Source organism: Haematobia irritans, chromosome 5 (genome assembly GCF_050003625.1).
Source record: "Haematobia irritans isolate KBUSLIRL chromosome 5, ASM5000362v1, whole genome shotgun sequence".
In the NCBI taxonomy this organism is placed as follows: Eukaryota; Metazoa; Arthropoda; class Insecta; order Diptera; family Muscidae; genus Haematobia; species Haematobia irritans.
Genome location: NC_134401.1, coordinates 38,375,286 through 38,399,925, shown reverse-complemented (window position 1 = coordinate 38,399,925; position 24,640 = coordinate 38,375,286). Strand labels below are relative to the sequence as shown.

Sequence of the window (24,640 nt, the reverse complement as noted above, 5' to 3'; positions counted from 1 at the left end):
AGCGTGTTGCATCAGCTTTGTTGATGTCACATATTTATTACTGCTTAGAGGTAGTCTCCGGAACGTCCAATGCCAATTTAGTCAGGATTGAGCGTACGTTTAATATGATCGTTCGATATGTCTTCGGTATTAGGCGGCGCGAAAGTATCTCAAGTTATGCGATTCAGTTTTTGGGATATCCATTTAAATTTATATATGACGTACGGGCGTTGGTGTTATTCTATAGAATTGTGAAGTCTGGTTTACCGCCCCCTTTGAGAGACAAGTTTATTTTTTCTAGGACTGCCAGAAATCCGCAGTTGATAATTCCCCATATGGTAACCCAATTTTACGAACGTTCTTTTCTGGTGAGAGTGATTCGCGCTTGGAATCGTCTTCCACTTGAATTAAGAAATTTTTCATATTCTGTTCCTATGTTTAGACACAAACTCGCTTCATATTTTTTAACTCTATGATGGAAGTTCGTTTTATGATGATCTACCAACTTAACATTAGTGCAGCTAGGGCTATTAATATTAATATTTGTAAACATTTTTTGTGTTTTTAATATATGGCTGGGGAGCCGCGTCATTTGTACATTGCTTAAGAAGGTAATTGAATTGCAAACTACTTATATTTGTAATAATGTTATTGGCCTTGAAGGCTTTATATTACAATAAAGGAATAAATAAAATAAAAAATAAAAATAAAAAATAAAAATAAATTTCTGGAGCACGGATTTTGTACTAGTTATCCATTTCAGGGTTGCCAAATCACAATTTTGAATAATTTTGTGTTATAAATATGTTTTGAGGAGAAAAATGAATTATTTGATTAGGTCAAACAAAATAAATCTACTTGACATTGTTGTAGGTCTTTAGGAGAGGAAATTTATAAAACTATTTAATTGAATTATGTTAATAATAATATAGTTTTTTAATTGTTGTTTCTAGTACAAACTAATAGGAAAAACTTAATTTAGTTAAATATAAATATGGTGATAATGGTTAAAATATTATGTATGAATTCTACGAAAAAAATATATATATTTTTTGATCTTGATATTTCTCAGGTAAATACTCAAAAATGTCTATATCATTAGGCATGGTTAGGTCTATTTTAGTAGTGATGCCCGCTTTTTATGCTGGCGTTAATCAAAGTTGTCTGATTGACTTTGGCTTTGGCCAAAGACTCCTTATAATCGTTTTTGTTGATTAAATACCAATAATTGATTTTTTATGACGGCCACAAACGACTAATCAACTATTGCCTTTTTATATTGACCAAAATCGACTTATCGACATTTAAATTCGACTCAAATCGACTTTATATCGGCAAAATTAGGTACGAATAGTACTATTCACTAGCCCCATCTATAGGAGAATAGAAAATTTATTTGGGAGAACAATAAAAAATGCAAAATAATCCTGTACAATAATTCCTCGGGATGGGTAAGACTGGGAAAAATGGTTAGCATGCCCGCCTTGCATACACAAGATCGTGGGTTCGATTTCAGCTTCGACCGAAAACTAAACGTTTTTCAGCGGTGGATTATCCTACCTCAGTAATGCTGGTGACATTTCTGAGGGTTACAAAGCTTCTCTAAGTGGTTTCACTGCTATGTGGAACGCCGTTCGGACTCGGCTATAAAAAGGAGGTCCCTTGTCATTGAGTTTAACATAGAATCGGGCAGCACTCAGTGATAAGAGAGAAGTTCACCAATGTGATATCACAATAGACTGAATAGTCTAAGTGAGCCTGATACATCGGGCTGCCACCTAACCCAACCTAACCTAAGACTGGGAAAATGGAGAAAAATTCTAATTAAAGATACAACGAAAGTCTATCGCTATCGCTTGATATTAGCTTATTTTGTAAAAAAAACTTCTGAAGGTGCATATAAGAAACTATTGTTAACTTAATGTGCGTCATGATAAATATCAATGGTCCTCATTAGCGGCACCTATAGGAGAATATCAAGGTTGTCTTTTTATATTGGCCAAAATCGGCTTTCTTCCAGAATTGTCCAATTAATTGTTAACGTTGGCCAAAATTCATTATTTGATCGACTTGCATTAGCCGAAATCGACTAATCGTTTTTTTTTCAAATGTGTCTATTCGACTTTTGACTTTCGCCAAAATATACTCAAATCTTTTCCATGGCAAAAATCAATTCATCGACTTTTATGTTGCTCAAAATCGACGTTTGACGACGAAGTGCTTCGATAAGTTCTTAACCTACAAACATTTTGAAAATGGAGATAGTATTTCTACCTCGATAAACACGGTCCAGCAATACTCCCAGCCGGTTTTCCATGTCATCATTAGGGATACAAAAGTCGAAAATCGATTTTATTTGACTAATTTTTTTTGTCCGAAAAAAGTCGGAAAGACGAAGTCGAAATTTTTGTAATCCTAATAATCGACTCTTAACATTTTGGAAAATCGAGTTAAATCAACATTTGATGTTGGTAAAACTCGATTAATCGCACTTTAAAAGAAAGTCGAATTTGAGTTGAAAGGGGGTTTGCTGAAAATACACCTAAAAGTCAAACGTCGCGAATCCAAAGTCGACTTTGCCATAATTGTAAATATTGAGTATCGGCTTCTCACATTTGTCAAAAATATAAAAATAGAATTTATGAATTTTGAAAAAAGTCGAAAGACTTTTTCAAAAAGTAGAAAAATTTACCTTGCAAATTTGAAAAGGATCGAAATCGAAAAGACGACTTTTCCAAATTTTACCAGAGTGGAAAAATTAACTTTTTATTGTCATTGCACCTTGTAAAATATACGGCAATGAACTCAGATTAGGTTAGGTTAGGTTATATATATATATATTCCAATCAGGCCGCTGGAATAGAGCATATGGAATAGAGCTCGACCGAAGCGGTTTTTTTGGCCGAAGCCGATGTTCGGCAAAAAAGCAATAATCGGCCGAATACGATTATTTTCATCAAATTTATAATTAAAGAAATTTAGTGTGTTTTAGTTTAATATTAGAATATTTTTTAAATTTTTTTAAATAAATATAAATATAACAATAAAAGGTAATTCATTTGATATTATAGTGACAAAATAAGATTTTTTATAATTTTTGTACGTATTTGTACTGGGTGTTTTGACTGAGACAAATTCAACACTTGGACAATTCAGTATCAAATAAATTATTCAAAAGCTTCGGCTTCGGTTAATCGGCCGAAGGCCGATTCGTGGCCGATTCCTGGCCGATTATCGATTTTTGGCCGACTGCCGAAGCCGATGCTTCGGTCGAGCTCTAATATGGAAGCCGTAATAGTAAAAGTCGAAAGTCGGCTTCTCACATTTGTTAAAAGTAGAAAAATTCTAGGCCGATAGCCTCAAGTTGCTAGTGCCCGTAATAATTTTATTGTAATTTGTAATTATAATAAATTACATAATAAATAAATAAACAAGTATATACAGCAGTAAGTTCGGCCGGGCCGAATCTTAAATACCCATTGATATTTGTGTCCAGGCAGTGATTTTATATATTCCAAACAGGGCCCAAATCACCGCAGTCGAAATCGAGTACTTCGTCTTCGTAATGTAGTTTACGCGGATCACCGCAGTCGTTATCGAATTGTTTCTACTCGAAGTTGAGCACGATAGGTAGCATGCTGTCGAAAACGAAGTATGTAGTGATTTTTGAGCAGAAAAAAGGTAAACAAGAAGAAAAAAGTTGGTGAAAATGTAATTATTATTCCATTTTGGCAAAATACATTTAAGAAAATATAATATTACTTGCATTTAGGGAATTGGATCAAATAAAGGAATGCTCAGTAGCCGCTTCAAAAAAACTTATTTTTTCAAGAACATATTTAAAAGCTTCTTTTGACATATGAAAACGTCTTTTAAATCTATGGATGTTAAAAACACAATTTACTCTTACTCTACTTCAGGCAATGCTAAAGGACTGCTTTTGTCACGAATATTTTTCCTTATAATTGCCACTTTGTACTCATCGTCTGAATCCGAAAACGAGAAAAAAAACACTTGGATTCATAATATATTTTTACACATATATTTTAACACACAAAAACAATATAAATATCTCAGAAATAACATAATTTGATAACAAAACATTATTTTGAAATTCTACTCTCTTTCAATTTCTTATTACCATATGTTTACAGCAATGTAAAAAAAGTAAAGGGTGATTCTTTTGAGGTTAGGATTTTCATGCATTAGTATTTGACAGATCACGTGGGATTTCAGACATGGTGTCAAAGAGAAAGATGCTCAGTATGCTTTGACATTTCATCATGAATAGACTTACGATCTGCCACAACGTCGAATTTTCAGTGAATGGGCCCTAGAAAAGTTGGCAGAAAATCCGCTTTTTTATCGACAAATTTTGTTCAGCGATGAGGCTCATTTCTGGTTGAATGGCTACGTAAATAAGCAAAATTGCCGCATTTGGAGTGAAGAGCAACCAGAAGCCGTTCAAGAACTGCCCATGCATCCCGAAAAATGCACTGTTTGGTGTGGTTTGTACGCTGGTGGAATCATTGGACCGTATTTTTTCAAAGATGCTGTTGGACGCAACGTTACGGTGAATGGCGATCGCTATCGTTCGATGCTAAAAAACTTTTTGTTGCCAAAAATGGAAGAACTGAACTTGGTTGACATGTGGTTTCAACAAGATGGCGCTACATGCCACACAGCTCGCGATTCTATGGCCATTTTGAGGGAAAACTTCGGAGAACAATTCATCTCAAGAAATGGACCGGTAAGTTGGCCACCAAGATCATGCGATTTGACGCCTTTAGACTATTTTTTGTGGGGCTACGTCAAGTCTAAAGTCTACAGAAATAAGCCAGCAACTATTCCAGCTTTGGAAGACAACATTTCCGAAGAAATTCGGGCTATTCCGGCCGAAATGCTCGAAAAAGTTGCCCAAAATTGGACTTTCCGAATGGACCGCCTAAGACGCAGCCGCGGTCAACATTTAAATGAAATTATCTTCAAAAAGTAAATGTCATGGACCAATCTAACGTTTCAAATAAAGAACCGATGAGATTTTGCAAATTTTATGCGTTTTTTTTTTTTAAAAAGTTATCAAGCTCTTAACAAATCACCCTTTAGTAGACAAAATAAATTACGATCGAATGCAGTGATCCAAAAATTTAATGCGATCGAAATGTTTCTCTATACGAAACAGAACTCGATGACGAATGCGGTGATTTGGCCCCAGGCCGCTCTTCTGCAGCATATGAAATAGAAGCGGGTTTTTTTGGCCGAAGCCGATGTTCGGCAAAAAAGCAATAATCGGCCGAAGCCGATTATTTTCATCAAATTTGTGATTAAAAAAATTTGGTGTTTTTTAGTTCAATATTAGAATATTTTTTTAAACAAATGCCTAAATACAACAATAAAAGGTAATTCATTTCGACAAACCAAGATTTTTTATAATTTTTTTACGTATTATTTGTACTGGGTGTTTTGACTGAGACAAATTCAACACTTGGACAATTCAATATCAAATAAATTATTCAAAAGGCTTCGGCTTCGGTTCGTGGCCGATTATCGATTTTTGGCCGAATGCCGAAACCGATGCTTCGGTCGAGCTCTAATATGGAAGCCGTAATAGTAAAAGTCGAAAGTCGGCTTCTCACATTTTTTAAAAGTAGAAAAATTCTAGGCCGATAGCCTCAAGTTGCTAGTGCCCGTATAAATAAGTTTATTGTAATTTGTAATTATAATAAATTACATAATAAATAAATAAACAAGTATATACAGCAGTAAGTTCGGCCGGGCCGAATCTTAAATACCCACCACCATGAATCAAATATAATAGTTTACTTTGAAAACTCATCGTCGTAGCGGGTTACTTGATAATATATAGCATTTTAGGGGGTTTGATGACAAATCTTCTCCCAAGCAAATCAGTTCAACCAGTACGCTTCCCGAAGAAAAAATATTAAAGATTCTACCTATGAAGACCAGCTCAGATTCTGGATTTATGAGAACCAATTTTGTTTGAGTTTTAGAGAAATCATGAACATATCGTGTATATGATGAAATAACGCCTTGATTTGAAGTCCTAGAAATAAATTCGGGAGTTAGATCTATATGGGGCCTATACCAAAACATGGACCAATACTCACCACCTCTTAATGTTCCTCAAATACCTCTAGAATTCCACTTTCAGACGAATTGGTGAAAACAACGAATTCTAGAAGCCGAAGAAGTAAAATCGAGAGATCAGTCTATATAGGGGCTATACCAAAACATGGACAGATACGGACCATTTTCGACACACCTCTTTATGGTCCTAAGATACGTCTATATTTCTAATTTCCGGCAATTTGGATAAAAACTACGGATTCGAGAAGCCCAAGAAATAAAGTCGGGAGATCGGTCTATATGGGGGCTATACCAAAATATGGACCGATAGGTACCATTTGCGACACACCTATTTGTGATCTTAAAATACCTGTAGATTTTCAATTTCAAGCAAATCGGCTAGAAAATATCGTCTCTAGACGCCCAAGAAGTAAAACCGAGAGATTGGTCTATATGGTGGTTATACCAAAAAATGGACCGATACACCTCAATTTCGGCACACATACCTCTAGATTTCCAATTTCAGGCAAATACAGTTTATAGAAGCCAAAGAATAAAAATCGGGAGATCGGTCTATATGGCGACTATACCAAAACATGGACCGATACGGACCATTTTCGACACACGTCTTTATGGTCCTAAAATACCTCTAGATTTTCAATTTGAGGAAAATCGGATAAAAATACAGTTTCTAGACGCCCAAGAACCAAAATCGGGAGATCGGTCTATATGGGGTCCATAACAAAACATGGACCGATACGGACCATTTTCGACACACCTCTTTATGGTCCTAAAATACCAAAACATGGCCCGATGGGCACCATTTTCGTCACACCTCTTTATGGTCCTCAAGAACCTCTAGATTTTCAAATTCAGGCTAATTGGACAAAAACTACGTTTTTTATAAGCCCAAGACCCCAAATCGAGAAATCGGTTTATATGGGTACTATATCAAAACTTGGACCGATATAGCCCATCTTCGAACTTGACCTGCCTGCAACCAAAAAACGAATCTGTGCCAAATTTCAGGACGATAGCGCAGTTATTGAAGGCTGTAGCGTGATTACAACAGACAGACAGACGGGCAGACGGTCATGCTTATATCGTCTTAGAATTTCTCCCTGATCAAGAATATATATATATATATATATATATATATATATATATATATATATATATATATATATATATATATATATATATATATATATATATATATATATATATATATATATATATATATATATATATATATATATATATATATATATATATATATATATATATATATATATATATATATATATATATATATATATATATATATATATATATATATATATATATATATATATATATATATATATATATATATGTGTGTGTTTTTTATATAGTCGGAAGTCGATATTTCGATGTGTTACACAAGGAATGACAAACTTATTATACCACCATCACCATTCTATGGTGGTGGGTATAAAAATAAATAAATAATAAATAGAAAAATTGACTTTTCGAAATTTTGGAATAGTAAAAATTTAATTTTTCTAATTTTGAAACAATCAAAAAGTCGACTTTTTCAAAAAGTAGATAAATCAAAACTTAAATTTGGAAAGTGTCGAAGATCGAAAAGTCGACTTTTCCAAATGGTGCAAAAGTCGACAAGTCTGCAAATATGCGGAAATGACCGAACCCATCTTTAGATGATTTTTGTGTTTAGGGAGGTAATTTCATATATTCCAAATAGGCCGATTTTCTGCGGCATATGGAAGCGGTAACTTTTCTGAAATTTGTTCTTTAGAAGCCAAATATTATGGGGCAGATTATTATGAAATTTCGTTCCGGCTGAATTTAGACGATTTTCCCTTGTTTTTTTTATTGATCCCAAGATTTAAATTCTAAATTTCCTTTTAATTATTTCAGGTGGCATGGCCAATGCCCAAGTCAATTGCTGGCCCTTGATTGTTATTGGTGGCGCCACCAGCGAGGATCATGAAGGTATCGGTGGTTTCCAAGAATGCAATCAAGTCGAATTGTCTCGTCCCTACTGTAAATATGCTGCTCGACCACCCACTGCTGCCTTAATTCCCTTGCATGTGGAGAAGGCTGTACGTTATACAACTTATGGTCGTCCTGGTGTTGCTTACTTGGATTTCCCTGGTAATCTATTGCAATCCAGAGTAGCCGAAGAGAAACTATACAAGACTTTGGCTCATCCCACGGCTCCTCTTGTATATCCATCACATGATGATGTTATTCGAGCTGTTAATTTGTTGCGTACAGCCAAACGTCCATTGGTTATTGTGGGCAAGGGTGCTGCCTATTCGCATGCAGAGCATATTCTCCGTCATTTCATTGAGAATACAAATTTGCCATTTTTGCCTACGCCCATGGGAAAGGGTGTAATCTCTGACACAGCCGCACAATGTGTGTCGTCGGCTCGTACTTTGGCTTTGCAAAAAGCAGATGTTGTCCTATTGTTGGGAGCTCGCTTGAATTGGATTTTGCATTTCGGTCGTCCACCACGTTACGATAAGGATGTTAAATTTATTCAGGTGGGATACTTAAAGAGTTTTTGGATGTCTTGAATTTTTTTATTTTCATATTTTCATATATTTCCCTTTTAGGTCGATATTTGCCCAGAAGAATTGCACAATTCGGTTACCGCTTCCGTAGCCATTCAATCGGACATTAAACCTTTTGCCGAACAAATTTTCGAACAAATGAATGCCATTAACTATCGTTTCGCCAATGACAATGAATGGTGGCAAGTACTTTCTGCCAAATGCCGTCAAAATCGTGATGCTGTCCAACAGATGGCCATGAATACATCGACACCATTGAACTACTATGCTGTATTCCATCATTTACGTGAACTAATTCCAAGCGATGCTATAATTGTTAGCGAAGGTGCCAATACTATGGATATTGGTCGTTCAATGCTTTTGAATACCTTGCCACGTCATCGTTTGGATGCTGGTACTTTTGGTACAATGGGTGTTGGGCCTGGTTTTGCTATAGCAGCAGCATTATTCTGTCGTGATCGTTTCCCCGGAAAGCGTGTGATATGTGTTGAAGGTGATAGTGCATTTGGTTTCTCTGGTATGGAAATTGAAACAATGGTTCGTTACAATTTGCCCGTGACTATTGTTATTGTTAATAATAATGGCATCTATGGAGGATTTGACCAAGACACATTTGATGCCATTCGCAGTGCCGGTGATTTGTCGCAAGTGTAAGTATGAAGAATGAGTTGATGAATCTTTGTTGATAAGCTGGACGGATTACTATAGTAGCAATCTATGATCACTATGATAAGGGATTTCCTTTTTTACAACATTTATGACATTTTCAATTGAGAGGATAAAAACACGGAAAAGAGTTTTCTGGGGGCTAATACGGCATTCGATATCGAGAACTTTTGATCGAAATCTAAATTTTTCGGACCACGGGAGTCGATATCAAGTTTTTTTGATCGACAATTTTTTGATTGGTAAATTTCGATCGTAAAATATTTTTCACTTGTTTTTTACACTGTTTTCGCCATATAAGAATAGTAAATGTATTAGTTTTAGTTCGAATTTGTAGTAAATTTACATATAAGTAACATATTTTGAATATTTAGGACTAATGCAACTCCAATAAAAGTTAAACAAAAATTGGTTATAGTCGAGTTCGGGAGCGAGCATCTTAGCTTGGCAAAGAACCATATATAAAGTGCACATGCTAGATCGATATCCAAGACATTGTGATCAACCAATTACCATACAATTCCGTGACAACATAACGCTTCTGGACCACCTTGTAAGAATAGTGAATGAAGAAGGCTTCCACTGGGAAAAAGTTTTAAGTTTTTCGTCAACCGAAATCGTCCATTGACCCTGCAAAAGGTGACTTTCTAATAGTGCACATCATTTCAAACCCATGTACTTACACCAATAACAATGTGCACTTATATTCCTTATTTGTCGCCGAATTATTTTATATTCATCTCATCCTCCAATTAGGAAGGAATGCGGAGGAATGTAAAAATAGATCCCGTGTAAAAATTGGGGGATCTAATTAGATATGATTAGATCTCAAAATTGGCCCCTTTAGATCTAAGCAGATTTACCCAGATATGATGAGACAAAATAAGATATAAGTATATATAATTCCATATATGACGAGATATTACATCAGATCCAACCATATGCAGGCATAGATATAATTATATGTAAGACATTAGATCTAGGCCAATATTGAGATCTGATCAGATCTAATTCCATAGTAATTAGATATGATTAGATCTTACCATTTTTCGGATCTAGTCATACCCAATCGTATCAAATTAGATCTCTCGATTTTTACTCGGGATATGGGTCCATAAGATATAATGCAATACAATTTAGTTTTTACTTTGAAATCTTCAAAAACATGTGTTTTTCTATATCCTATTCTAAGAGAGAAGTTCACCAATGTGGTATCACAATGGACTGAATAGTCTAAGTGAGCCTGATACATCAGGCTGCCACCTAACCTAACCTTCTATATTCTATTTTGTGCCGCTAACTTAATTTTGTCATTTCATTTTGTTCTGCTTCGTTTTTTGTTGTTGGTAATGCTAGAGAAATTGCATCAAATTTCGATCGAATGCCGTGATCCAAACTTTTAATCGTATCGACATTTTTTTCGATACGATAATGAATTCGATATCGAATGCCGTGATTAGCCCCTTGGTCTTAGATCAAGATTGGGCTAGAACCCATGATCCCTTATATGCAAGATTGGCTTCCATCCCATCATAACAATGAATTCGATATCGAATACCGTGATTAGCCCCCTGGTCTTAGATCAAGATTGGGTTAGAACCCATGATCCCTTATATGCAAGATTGGCTTCCATCCCATCATAACATGAGACATAAGAGAAGAAGTAGCGAAGAGGACATAATTTTCTATAGAAATAAAATTTCGACAAATTTTTCTATAGAAATAAAAATTTGCCAAAATTTTCTATATAAACAAAATTTTGACAACATTTTCTATAGCAATAAAATTTTGACAAAATTTTGTATAGAAAAAAAATTGTGGCAAAATTTTCTATAGAAAAAAAGTTTTGGCGACATTTTCTACAGAAATAAAAAAAAATAATTTTCTATAGAAATGCAATTTTGACAAAATTTTCTATAGAAATAATATTTTGACAAAATTTTATAGGGAAATAAAATTTTGACAAAATTTTATAGAGAAATAGAGTTTCGACAAAATTTTATAGAGAAATAAAATTTTGACAACATTTTCTATAGATATAAAATTTTGACAAAATTTTCTATAGTAATATTTTGACAAAATTTTCTATAGAAATAAAATTTTGAAAAATTTTTTATAGAAATAAAATTTTGACAAAATTTTCTATAAGAATAAAATTTTGACAAAATTTTCTATAAGAATAAAATTTTGACAAAATTTTCTATAGAAATAAAATTTTGACAAAATTTTCTATAGAAAAAAAATTGACAAAATTTTCTATAGAAATAAAATTTTTACAAAATTTTCTATAGAAATAAAATTTTGACAAAATTCTCTATAGAAATAAAATTTTGACAAAATTTTCTGTAGAAATAAAATGATGAGACAACTTGTTATAGAAATAAAAAATATAAGATTTTTTGTTAGGTAGTTTTTTGGTAAAATTGTTTCTAAAATGTTGGCAAAATTTTCTATAGAAATAAAAGTTTGACAAAATTTTCTATAGAAATATAATTTTGACAAAATTTTCTATAGAAATATAATTTTGACAAAATTTTCTATAGAAATAAAATTTTGACAAAATTTTCTATAGAAATATAATTTTGACAAAATTTTGTATAGAAATAAAATAGAAACAAATTTTGTATAGAAATAAAAACAAAATTTTCTATAGAAATATAATTTTGACAAAATTTTGTATAGAAATAAAATTTTGACAAAATTTTCTATAGAAATAAAATTTTGACAAAATTTTCTATAGAAATAATATTTTAATAAAATTTTCTATAGAAATATAATTTTGACAAAATTTTCTATAGAAATAAAATTTTGACAAAATTTTCTATAGAAATAAAATTTTGACAAAATTTTCTATAGAAATAAAAGTTTGACAAAATTTTCTATAGAAATAAAATGATGAGAAAATTTGTTATAGAAATAAAAAATATAAGATTTTTTGTTTGGTAGTTTTTTTTGGTAAAATTGTTTCTAAAATTTTGGTAGATTATTTTTGGTTCAAGTGGTAACCATGAGAACCCGGCCATAATTTCATGCAAATTTAAATATACAGCAGTACCACTAGTGATGAATAGTGGCGAATTTCAATTAGCAGTGAGTTATAATGAATTAATTATTCAATGTTAGGGATCTTAATGCAGAAAGTTTAACAAAAATGTTATTGAGATATTGACGGTACGCCATCCTACCATGATCAGTTTTCACAAATTTGAATAAATCTGAATGAATCCCTCACATTTAAGTGAAACATTTTATAGACTGCAAAATCATGATGTCATTTCTATCTTTTTTTCTTCATTTTCTTACAGAACTCCACCATCGGCTTTAGGTGTTCAAGTACGTTACGATGAAATGATGAAAATGTTCGGCATGAAAGGTCATTTCTGCAAAACCATACCAGAGCTGCAGGCAGCTGTAAAGGAATCACAAAAGCTTTCCGATAAACCAACCATCATTAATGTGGCCATTAGCCCATCTTCAGATAGAAAACCACAATCATTCAATTGGCTCACAGAATCCAAGTTATAAATCTTTTTTTTTTGTAAATCTAAGCAGTTTTTTTGTTACAAGTATTTTAGTAAAAAAAAACAAACGATAGTAAAGTGAAAGACCATATGTGTGATGTCATTGTGGTCATGTATTTCTTTGCACAAATTACACATATATTTTATTTTTATAATTCAATTTTTTGTATTTGTTTTAAGATAATTAAAAAAAAAAAAAAAACATTTATATTGTGAATGGTATTTAATGAGATGTATAGATTGATGCATGTAAAGTGGTTATATATATTTTTTCTTAAATGTTTATACCTCCATTTATATATAGAGATAAGTGAAAAGCATTCCTTTTTCCCTAAACAAAATTTTAAAAAATAGTTCAATTACAGTTATATTTTTAAAAATTCACTGAAAATATTTATATTAATTTTTTTTTACAAGAGAAAATAATAAACGAATTTATTAGAAAATTGAGAAGGTATTTATTAAAAAAAAAAAAAAAAAAAAAAAAAAACTACAAAAGAAGATAATCTTTTGAGTTTTTTTCCAAATCTTCACTAAATCACAAATTCTGTAAGATATATGGGAAATTTACTAAAACGAATTTATTAGAAAATTGACGAGACATTTATTAAAAAAAAACATTAACAAATCTTTTTTTTTTTAATATTCAATCCCAAATTCTATATTGGAAATTTATTACATCTGTTACAAAATAATTTAATTTTTAATTTAAAAAAAAATTAAATTATTTTGTAAAAGATTTAATAAATGTCCAATATTTCTTTGGAATATTTCCAATATAGAATTTGGATTTTTTTTTAATAAATGTCTCGTGAATTTTCTAATAAATTCGTTTTTAAGACATTTATTTTTTTAACGGCCATTTTCATGTAGCTCCGTTTGGCTTTAACTGTCAGTTAACAAAAAGTAAATTGCAAATATCTTTTTTCCAGTTAACTTTAACTGAAAAATTTCCAGCAGTTAAGCTCTTAACTGGCATATAGAATGTATGGACAAGATGACAGATATGTCCATAGATCGGTTTAAAAATTAGTTAGCTAACGTAGCACTAACGGAGTTTCATGAAAATGGGGGTAAGACATATTTTTCTTTTTTGATGTCTTAAAATCGAATTTATTAGAAAATTGACGAGACATTTATTTTAAAAAACCCAAATTCTTTATTGGAAATATTCCAAAGAAATATTGGAAATTTATTAAATCTTTTACAAAATAATTTAAATGTTTTTCCCAAATCTTCATTCAATTCCAAATGCTGATATATATGGGAAATTTACCACAAAGAATTTTTAGAAAATTTACGAGATATTTACTATATATTTTACAAAAAAAGTTAATCATTTTGTTTTTTTTTTTTTTTAATCTTCATTTACGGCCATTTTCATGTATCTCCGTTAGACTTTAACTCCCAGTTAACAGAAAGTAAAATCGAAATATCTTCTCTCCGGTTAACTTCAACTATTAAGTTCCTAACTGGCATATGGAATATATAGACCAAATGACAGACATGTCCATAGTATGGTTTAAAAGTTCGTTAGCTAACGTAGCACTAACGGAGCTTCCTGAAAATGGGGGTTAGTCTCATTTGCAGTAAAAAAATAGGAGATTTTCCAAATTGAATGTATTAGAAAATTGACGAGACATTTATTCAAAAGAAATTCTTTTACATTAAAAAAACTTAATCATTTTGTTTTTTCAAATCCTCATCCAATCCCAAATGCTGTAAGAAACATTGGAAATTAACCAAACGACCTTTATGTAAAAATGGTATTTTGGGACACAATTCAAAGGCCAAATTCACTGGCGTAATATCGGGCACTTTGCCACAGTTCATATCAAGGAAATTTAAGAAATCACAAACTTCAATTTCTCCACAACCATTTTGATTAAGGACACGTATCATATCATTGATTAACTCCTGGGGGAATGGCAGGCGGCAACCCTTTAAGGCTGATCTTATTTTAGCTTCCGATAAATATGGTTTATTCAAGGGATTTATATGGAATAAATATTCCTTCATTTCATCTATGCCATTCCAAAGACTGCGCTTAAGTTCCAAATGGACAGCTGCCCTTACAACTTCACGATTACAAGTGGCAGGAGGCGCCTGCTCAGCCGAAAAATAACGGCATATGGTTATAATTTCATGATTGGTAATACTATCTCCCAAGGCTGCTACCAAAGCCTGTTTAAGAGTTTCATAACCTATGGCATGGACCTCTTTGGCATCGGCATTTGGATCTGGTAGGCATTTACAGACAAAATCTTTATAGCTATTACGCAGGGTATCACGAACTTTATTCATAATGGCTTGAATATCGGCAAGAGGGAACTAAAACAAAAAAACGAGTGATTAAAAAGGCATCAACCCTATAATACGGTCTTTCAACTCACCTGTTCCGGATGATGTTCCATATAAATCAAAGTATACTCATCAGCCGATACCACATGGAATATGTGATCCTTTAAACTAACCGTTGCTCCAATATAGAAATTATAAGGCGCATAATATTGTGGCCTACGTGATATGAATTTTTGTTGCCCTGGCAAGGGAATACGTGATCGCTTCATAAATTCACCACCCAAGAAACCCGAATTTCTAGCAGCCACCTCAAATATTTGTATGGTATCATCGGCCAGATAATACGAAATAATAAACATACGTTCACAGTTCTCTTTGATGGTGGAAAGGATTTTCGCTCCAAAACGTAAAATATAACGATCCAATTGTATGAATTTCTTAAAATCTGCTTGTGGAGGCTTGGGTTCGACGGATATACAATTGCCTTCAGAATCTTCATAAGAACCCCAACCATTATAGGGTGGTAAAATACGTTCTCGATGTCTTCCTGTTATGCCATCATCGGAACGTGAAGGGACTGGAGCTGGTGTAAAATCTTCTATGCCATACTGAAAATAAAAACGATGAACAATTATAGGGAAGGAATTTTACCGTGGTGTTTTTTTCTTTTCTGTTACCCTTTTTCGATAATAGCTTTTGGTGAATTCATCACAATCGGTAAGTACTACAGCTCTGCCATAAACATTCAATACAGTTCCAATTTGTAAATCTTGATCTTTATAGTAGGTGATTTCCTTGCGACCAACATCCAGGGGATCCATAACATAGCGTACATTACTCATATTGGTACCCAGAACATTTAAAAGACTTTGTGGAGTATGTTCACCAGGCAGAGACAGGCCGGAGAATTCCTAGTGTGAGTATATAAGGAAATGAAATTAAAAAAAAGGTGAAAAGAAAGTCTGCTGAAACAGGTAAATATGTCACTGTTTGCCGAAATAGCAAGAAGCCGCACGATAACGCTCGCCAAAAACCCTATACCAGCCGTATAGCTCAGATATTGCTCCTTCTGATTGCCACTTGTTCCGATTCTTCGTCGCGGCATCCGTATGCTGCCAGAACGATGGGGAGAAAATAAAAGTGGCTAGTAATGGACATTACTTCGATTGTCCGTCTGTTATATTTTTGTGGGAATAAATTCTCAAACATTTGAAAATATCCCGAATTTTCAATTTGCGTTGCCAATAGGAAGTCGTGTTTTTATACCCACTACCATAGAATGGTGACGGGGGTATAATAAGTTTGTCATTCCGTTTGTAACACATCGAAATATCGACTATATAAAGTATATATATTCTTGATCAGGGAGAAATTCTAAGACGATATACCCATGTCCGTCTGTCCGTCTGTCTGTCTGTTGTAATCACGCTACAGCCTTCAATAATGGCGCTATCGTCCTGAAATTTGGCACAGATTCGTCTTTTGTTTGCAGACAGGTCAAGTTCGAAGATGGGCTATATCGGTCCAAGTTTTGATATAGTCCCCATATAAACCGACCCCCCGATTTGGGGTCATGGGCTTATAAAAACTGTAGTTTTTATTTTTTTATTTTAGGACCATCAAAAAGTGTACCGAAAATGGTGCCTATCAGTCCATGTTTTGATATTGCCCCCATATAGACCAATCTCCCGATTTTACTTCTTGGGATTCTAGAATCCATAGTTTTTATCCAATTTGCCTGAAATTGGAAATCTAGAGGTATTCTATGACCATAAAGATGTGTGTCGAAAATGGTGAGTACCGGTCCATGTTTTGATATAGCCCCCATATATACCGATCTCCCGATTTTACTTCTTGGGCTTCTACAATCCGTAGTTTTTATCCAATTTGCCTGAAATTGGAAATCTAGAGGTATTCTAGGAAAATAAAGAGGTGTGCCGAAAATGGTGAGTATCGGTTCATGTTTTGATATAGCCCCCATATAGACCGATCTCCCGATTTTACTTCTTGGGCTTCTAGAATCCGTAGTATTTATCTAATTTGCCTGAAATTTGAAATCTAGAGGTATTCTAGGACCATATCGGTCCATGTTTTGATATAGTCCCCAAATAGACCGATCTCCCGATTTTACTTCTTGGGCTTCTAGTAGTTTTTACCCAATTTGCCTGAAATTGGAAATCTAGAGGCATTCTAGGACCATAAAGATGTGTGTCGAAAATGGTGATTACCGGTCCATGTTTTGATATAGCCCCAATATAGACCGATCTCCCGATTTTACTTCTTGGGCTTCTAGATTCGGGGTCTAGATTCTAGAACTACAATTAAATGTGATGAATACTGTGTGTATCCTTCCATGTTTTGGTATAGCCGCCATTACACCGAACTCCTGATTTAACTCCTAGGGATTCTAGAAATTGTAGTTTTTATCCGATTTGCCACAAATTGAAAATATACTGGCATTTTAGACCCATAACAAATCCATTTGGTAAGGCCTCCATATAGACCGATTTCACTTATTGAGGGTATAGAAGGCGCAGTGATCATGAAACTTGCTTGAAACTGAATGCAAAATTTCCAGATTTTACTTCTCGTAAATAATAGATTTCAAATCAAGGCGTTATTTCATCAATTTCTTGCACTTACAAGAGATGTTTATGATTCCTCTAAAAGCCAAACAAAAAATGGTTCTTATAAATTTAGAATCTGATCTAGTCTTCATAGGTAAAATCTTTACATTTATCTGTGGGAAGCATACTGGTTGAACTGATCTGCTTGGGAAAATATCTGTCATCAAACCCCCCCTGAAACCCCCTATTATATTTGATTCATGGTGATGGGTATTTAAGATTCGGACCGGCCGAACTTACTACTGTATATTCTTGTTTTTAGATCTAATTAAACCCAACTTTGGAATTAACAGCTCAAGGGATAATTCGGTTTATTTACTACAGAAAAATTTCTTGGCATATATTTAGGCGTTACAATATCCGCTTGATAACACAATGATTTCAGAAGAAAAAAACTGATAATAATGGGCAATTTGAAACGGATACCAACCTATTGAAATAAAAATTTGACAAAATTTTCTATAGAACTAACATTTTTACAAAATGTTCAATAGAAATAAAATAAAATGTTAGAACATTTTTATGTATATAATTTTGACAAAATTTTCTATAGAAATAAAATTTTGAGAAAATTTTTTATAGATATAAAATTTTGTTGAAGTTTTCTATAAAAATATAATTTTGATAACATTTTCTATAGAAATAAAATTTTGACAACATTTTCAATAAAAATATAATTTTGAAAACATTTTCTAAAGAAATAAAATTTTGACAAAATTTTCTATAGAAATAAAAATTTGACAAAATTTTCTATAGAAATAAAATTTTGACAAAATTTTCTGTAGAAATAAAATTTTGACAAAATTTTCTGTAGAGATAAAATTTTAAAAAATTTTCTATAGAAATAAAATTTTGATAAAAAATTTCTATTGAAATAAAATTTTGTCGAAATTTTTTATAGAAATAAAATTTTGACAAAATTTTCTATAGAAATAAATTTTTGACAAAATGTTCTATAGAAATAAAATTTTGACAAAGTTTTCTATAGAAATATAATTTTGACAATTTTTTTTTATAGAAATAAAATTTTGACAAAATTTTCTATGGAAATAAAATTTTCTATAGAAATAAAATTTTGACAAAATTTTTTAAAGAAATAAAATTTTGACAAAATTTTATATAGATATAATATTTTGACAAAATTTTCTATAGAAATAAAATTTTGGCAATTTTTTTATAGAAATACAATTTTGACAAAATTTTCTATAGAAATAAAATGTTGACATAATTTTCTAAAGAAATAAAATTTTGACAAAATTTTCTATAGAAATAAAATTTTGACAAAATTTTCTATAGAAATATAATTTTGACAAAAAATTTTTTATAGAAATAAAATTTTGACAAAATTATCTATGGAAATAAAATTTTGTCGAAATTTTCTATAGAAATAAAATTTTGACAAAATTTTTTTATAGAAATAAAATTTTGACAAAATTTTTATAGATATAATATTTTGACAAAATTTTCAATAGAAATAAAATTTTGACAACATTTTCTATACAAATAAAATTTTCAGTAGAAATAAAATTTTGAAAAAAAATTCTATAGAAATAAAATTTTGACAAAATTTTCTATAGAAATAACAATTTGACAAAATTTTCTATAGAAATAAAATTTTGAAAAAAAAAAATCTATAGAAATAAAATCTTGAGAAAAATTTTTACAGAAATACAATTTTGTTGAAGTTTTCTATAGAGATAAAATTGTGACAAAAATTTTCTATAGAAATAAAATTTTGACAAAATTATCTAAAAATAAAATGTTGACAAAATTTTCTATAGAAATAATATTTTGATAAAATTTTCTATAGAAATAAAATGTTAACAATATTTTCAATAGAAATAAAATTTTGACAAAATTTTCTATAGAAATACAATTTTAACAAAATTTTCTATAGTAATAAAATTTTGTCGAAATTTTTTATGGAAATAAAATTTTGATAAATTTTTTTATAGAAAGAAAGCTTTGACAAAATTTCCTATAGAATTGAAATTTTGATAAAATTTTCTAAAGAAAAAAAATTTGACATAATTTTCTAAAGAAATAAAATTTTTAAATAGAAATAAAATTTTATATAGAAATAAAATTTAAAAAAAAAAAAAAAATCCATAGAAACAAAATTTTGACAAAATTTTCTATAGAAATGAAATTTTAACATTTTGAATTCCACCTACTTACCCTGGGCAATTTACATCTTTTGAGAAATGTACTGGGTCCTTCTCTGCCCGAATTTTTTGGAAATTGTTCCTTAATATCAATGGTATCATCGGACAGATAATAGCAAACATCCAATTTTCTCACATCACCAAATTCCGAGCGGTCATCCCAATAGCCTTGAAATTTTAAAACCATACGATCGAATTCCAAAAATTGAGCAAATGAATGTTTTTTGGGTAAAGGATTGGAGATTTTAAGACCAGAACGTTTGCGCATTTCGGTAGTAGGGTCACTATAAAATTTATTTTAAATTATTATTTAAATTATTGTTTTATGGGGATTTCTAAAAATATTTACACTGGCTCATCAATGGGATCGGGTACGGGAATTCCTGATTTATTGAGGAAGTGTCGTGTGAATTTATCACAGCTCGTTATGTGATAGACTCTATCGAATATTTGCACTGTGGTATTAACATTCAAATCCAATATTGATATAAAATCCGCTTGGCATGGTGGAGCCTTGGGTATACGTTGCCTATGGACCATACAACCTTGAGGGATACCCGAATTGGGAACTTTTGGTTCGACAATTTGCATGGTACCATCTTCCAGATAATAAAAGATTTTCACTTTTCTCACTTGATATGGAGCATGATAGACTTCTTGTAGGGTCTCTTTGAAATAGGCATTGAAACATAAAACCTGTTTGTCATAGGCCAACCAGGGAGGAAGTTTTGGCCCCACTTTGGGAGGATAGGTAGAGGGTATTTGAGCTGGTGGGCAATTGGGATCGACTATCATGCCATGAGAATCTACCAAACCTGGAGGTTTGCGATCATTTAACATGCTAATCCCCTTATAACTCATCAAGGTTTGGGGTTTGGGATATTTCGTTTTGGATATCTGGGAAAAAATAAACATTTTTAGATATTTTTCTATGTTATAGTGGTTGTACTTACATCTCTAAATGTGGTCCCCGGAAGAAATGGCATTCCTGGTATACGTAACATTTTGCTCAATAAATTTCTGGTTTTTGTTTAGCTTAAAATTGAAATCCTAGTATATTCTATCGAAAATATATTCCTTTTGGCAGTTAAATGGAGGAAAAACAAACTCACAATCAGAAGTTTGTTTGAAAATTTCTATAGTGAATGAATAAACGAAATTATTGTCAGAGTTTTCTGTTTGTGGTGGTTGCTAGGTCCACAGTTCCATTGTTTAGCATTCCTACGCACCAAGGAAAGATAGACATAGACGTTGTCAGGGTAATTGTGGAAAGTAAAGTCCATTGAATAATTTTTATTTAAAAGGGACTGGATCTATACGCGACATTAAGCTAATTAGATAATATTGGGTAGGTAAAAAAACTTTTTCGAATTTCTTTCTTAACTTTTTTATAATGAATGTCATTGAACCAAATATATTCCATTTTGGTCTAACTTTGCTATTATTCCTTTCGAAATACTATTCCTCAAGTGCAAATCATTTGTGGTATCTTGGCAAGTAATTTTTCTGTTGAAGCCAGCTTTAGCCCAATAAGGGAGTTTTGCTTTGACCGTAATAAGTGGTGTGGTAGGTAGGTACAAAGTCAGGGTTTTATAGTGGATATCTCAAAAAATCAATATCTTCCAGTTTTTGCCAAGTCATCAACGATGTGTGTAGTTTGCAGGACAACGCTACATAAAATTGACTTTGTCTATTTTTAGGCGTCAAAATTGTTCACTTAATAACACTATAGTTTTGGAAGGAAAAGTACTGGAAATTATATACAATAATGGACTAAGGGGGCCTCCCGGATCCCGCATTGGTTAGCATGCCCGTCTTACATAAAAAGGGTTATTGGCAGTGTTGCTAGGTGATTTTTGAATCTTCCTCCCAAATCTTAAGAAAAAAGCCCTAAATTGGTCTAGAGTTTTTTTCAAAAACCCCCAAAAATTTAAGAATGTAAAAAGTACAAAATGGGTTCCCGAATTTCGTGAAAAATCCAGTAATGATACATTTTAAAAATTTAATTGAATAAAAATATATAATATAATGTATACATCTTTTAATAATTTAATGTATACATCTATTAAATCAAATTAATTTTAAAAATCGGCTTACAAAGTAGAAAAAATAAACGAAATTCAGTAAATATATACATTATTAAAATTTTAAATCGTCTGCCGTTGCCGTCTACAAATTGTATGTGTTAAATTATGAGACCCATAGGTTAGGTTAGGTTAGGTGGCAGCCGGATGTATCAGACTCACTTAGACTATTCAGTCCATTGTGATACCACAGTGGTGAACTTCGCTCTCATCACTGAGTGCTGCCCGAATCCATGTTAAGCTCAATGACAAGGACCTCCTTTTTATAGCCGAGTCCGAACGGCGTTCCACATTGTAGTGAAACCACTTAGAGATGTTTTGAAACACTCAGAAATGTCGTCAGCATTACTGGGATAATCCACCGCTGAAAAACTTTTTGGTGTTCGGTCGAAGCAGGAATCAAACCCGCGACCTTGTGTATGCAATGCGGGCAATCTAACCATTGCACCATGATGGCTCCCTAAGACCCATAATTGAATGAATATTTAACTCTAAAAATGCTTTCAGCTGCTAAGTTAAAATACGATTACTTAATTTGTTTTTAACTGTGTCAAATATTAAAAATGCCCTTTCAAAACAAGCAATTGAAAAGGATAGTGAAAATAATGGGTTGATTCCTGCATCTTTCTCCTCCAGTTTCATGTCAGAATTGTTCCAAATTTGATTGAAACTTGCTCCACTTTATGAGGTCTAAGATATTTTTTAATCCCCAAAAATCCCCCCAAATAAATGTTACCCCTAAAAATCCCCCTAATCGTGAAAAAACCCTCTAAATTTGAAGGGGGGGGGGGTGGGGGAATCCCTAACCGGGCAACACTGGTTGTCATTATAGTAATACTGCTGACATTTCTGAGTGTTGCAAACACGGTTCCCACTCGAGCTAAAAATAATCTACCAAAATTTGGAGAAACATTTACCAAAAAAACTCCAAACACAAAAATCTTATTATGTCAAAATTTTATTTCTATAAAAATCTTATCAGTATTTCATTTCTATAGATAATTTAGTCTTATTTCTAAGTAAATTTGGTCATAATTTTATTTTTATAGAAAATTTTGTCAAAATTTTATTTTTTTAGAAAATTGTGTCAAAATTTTATTTTTATTTTTGTCAAAATTTCATTTTTATAGAAAATTTTGTCAAAATTTTATTTCTATTAAATTTGTAAAATTTTAATTCTTAGAAAATTTTGTCAAAATTTTATTCCTATAGAAAATTTTGTCAACATTTTATTTTTATTAAATTTGTCAAATTTTAATTCTTAGAAAATTTTGTCAAAATTTTATTTCTAGAGAAAATTTTGCCAAAATTTTATTTCTATGGAAAATTTTGTCAAATTTTAATTTTTAGAAAATTTTGTCAAAATTTTATTTCTATAGAAAATTTTGTCAAAATTTTATTTTTATAGAAAATTTTGTAAACATTTTCTTTTTATAGAAAATTTTGTCAACATTTTATTTCTATAGAAAATTTTGTCAAAATTTTATTTCTATAGAAAATTTTGTTAAATTTTTTTTTCTATGGAAAATTTTGTCAAATTTTAATTCTTAGAAAATTTTGTCAAAATTTTATTTCTATAGAAAATTTTGTCAAAATTTTATTTTTATAGAAAATTTTGTAAAAATTTTATTTCTATAGAAAATTTTGTCAACATTTTATTTCTATAGAAAATTTTGTAAAAATTGTATTTCTATAGAAAATTTTGTCAACATTTTATTTCTATAGAAAATTTTGTCAAAATTTTATTTCTATAGAAAATTTTGTAAACATTTAATTTTTAGAGAAAATTTTGTTAACATTTTATTTCTATAGAAAATTTTGTCAAAATTTTATTTCTATAGAAAATTTTGTCAAAATTTTATTTCTATGGAAAATTTTGTCAAATTTTAATTCTTAGAAAATTTTGTCAAAGTTTTATTTTTATAGAAAATTTTGTCAAAGTTTTATTTTTATAGAAAATTTTGTCAACATTTTATTTCTATAGAAAATTTTATTTCTATAGAAAATTTTGTCAAAATTTTATTTCTATGGAAAATTTTGTCAAATTTTAATTCTTAGAAAATTTTGTCAAAATTTTATTTTTATAGAAAATTGTGTCAAAATTTTATTTTTATTTTTGTCAAAATTTCATTTTTATAGAAAATTTTGTCAAAATTTTATTTCTATTAAATTTGTAAAATTTTAATTCTTAGAAAATTTTGTCAAAATTTTATTCCTATAGAAAATTTTGTCAAAATTTTATTTTTATTAAATTTGTCAAATTTTAATTCTTAGAAAATTTTGTCAAATTTTAATTCTTAGAAAATTTTGTCAAAATTTTATTTCTATAGAAAATTTTGCCAAAATTTTATTTCTATGGAAAATTTGGTCAAATTGTAATTCTTAGAAAATTTTGTCAAAATTTTATTTCTATAGAAAATTTTGTCAAAATTTTATTTTAATAGAAACTTTTGTCAAAATTTTATTTTTTTAGAAAATTGTGTCAAAATTTTATTTTTATAGAAAATTGTGTCAAAATTTTATTTTTATAGAAAATTTTGTCAAAATTTCATTTTTATAGAAAATTTTGTCAAAATTTTATTTCTATAGAAAATTTTGCCAAAATTTTATTTCTATAGAAAATTTTGC

At 31.0% G+C, this 24,640-nt stretch overlaps 2 protein-coding genes across 2 annotated transcripts in view; one reads left to right on the top strand and one right to left on the bottom strand.

Moving 5' to 3' along the window:
* The window catches only part of Hacl (2-hydroxyacyl-CoA lyase), a 28,864-nt gene extending 15,583 nt beyond the window's left edge, over positions 1-13,281 (top strand). Inside the window, exons 4-6 of the mRNA XM_075309561.1 lie at positions 7,987-8,618; positions 8,691-9,298; positions 12,620-13,281. Coding sequence (XP_075165676.1) covers positions 7,987-8,618; positions 8,691-9,298; positions 12,620-12,839 — 1,460 coding nt within the window. The 3' untranslated portion in view covers positions 12,840-13,281. The remainder of the gene's footprint in view (positions 1-7,986; positions 8,619-8,690; positions 9,299-12,619) is intronic.
* Positions 13,282-14,449: 1,168 nt separating this feature from the next.
* Positions 14,450-21,210, bottom strand: Efhc1.2 (EF-hand domain containing 1.2). Its single transcript, XM_075313688.1, has 6 exons — positions 20,882-21,210; positions 20,278-20,825; positions 19,942-20,212; positions 15,814-16,047; positions 15,229-15,744; positions 14,450-15,166 (listed from the first exon to the last, which is right to left on the bottom strand). Exons 1-6 carry the CDS (start codon positions 20,930-20,932, stop codon positions 14,513-14,515), a joined length of 2,274 nt encoding a protein of 757 aa, XP_075169803.1. The 5' UTR covers positions 20,933-21,210; the 3' UTR covers positions 14,450-14,512.
* Positions 21,211-24,640: the final 3,430 nt, after the last annotated feature.

Coding starts and splice junctions, on each gene's coding strand:
- Efhc1.2 (XM_075313688.1), bottom strand. CDS start 20,932: ATGTTACGTATACCAGGAATGCCATTTCTTCCGGGGACCACATTTAGA. Junction 20,213..20,277: donor GATCCCATTGATGAGCCAGT/GTAAATATTTTT, acceptor TAAATTTTATAG/TGACCCTACTACCGAAATGC. Junction 16,048..19,941: donor AAAGATGTAAATTGCCCAGG/GTAAGTAGGTGG, acceptor TACTCACACTAG/GAATTCTCCGGCCTGTCTCT.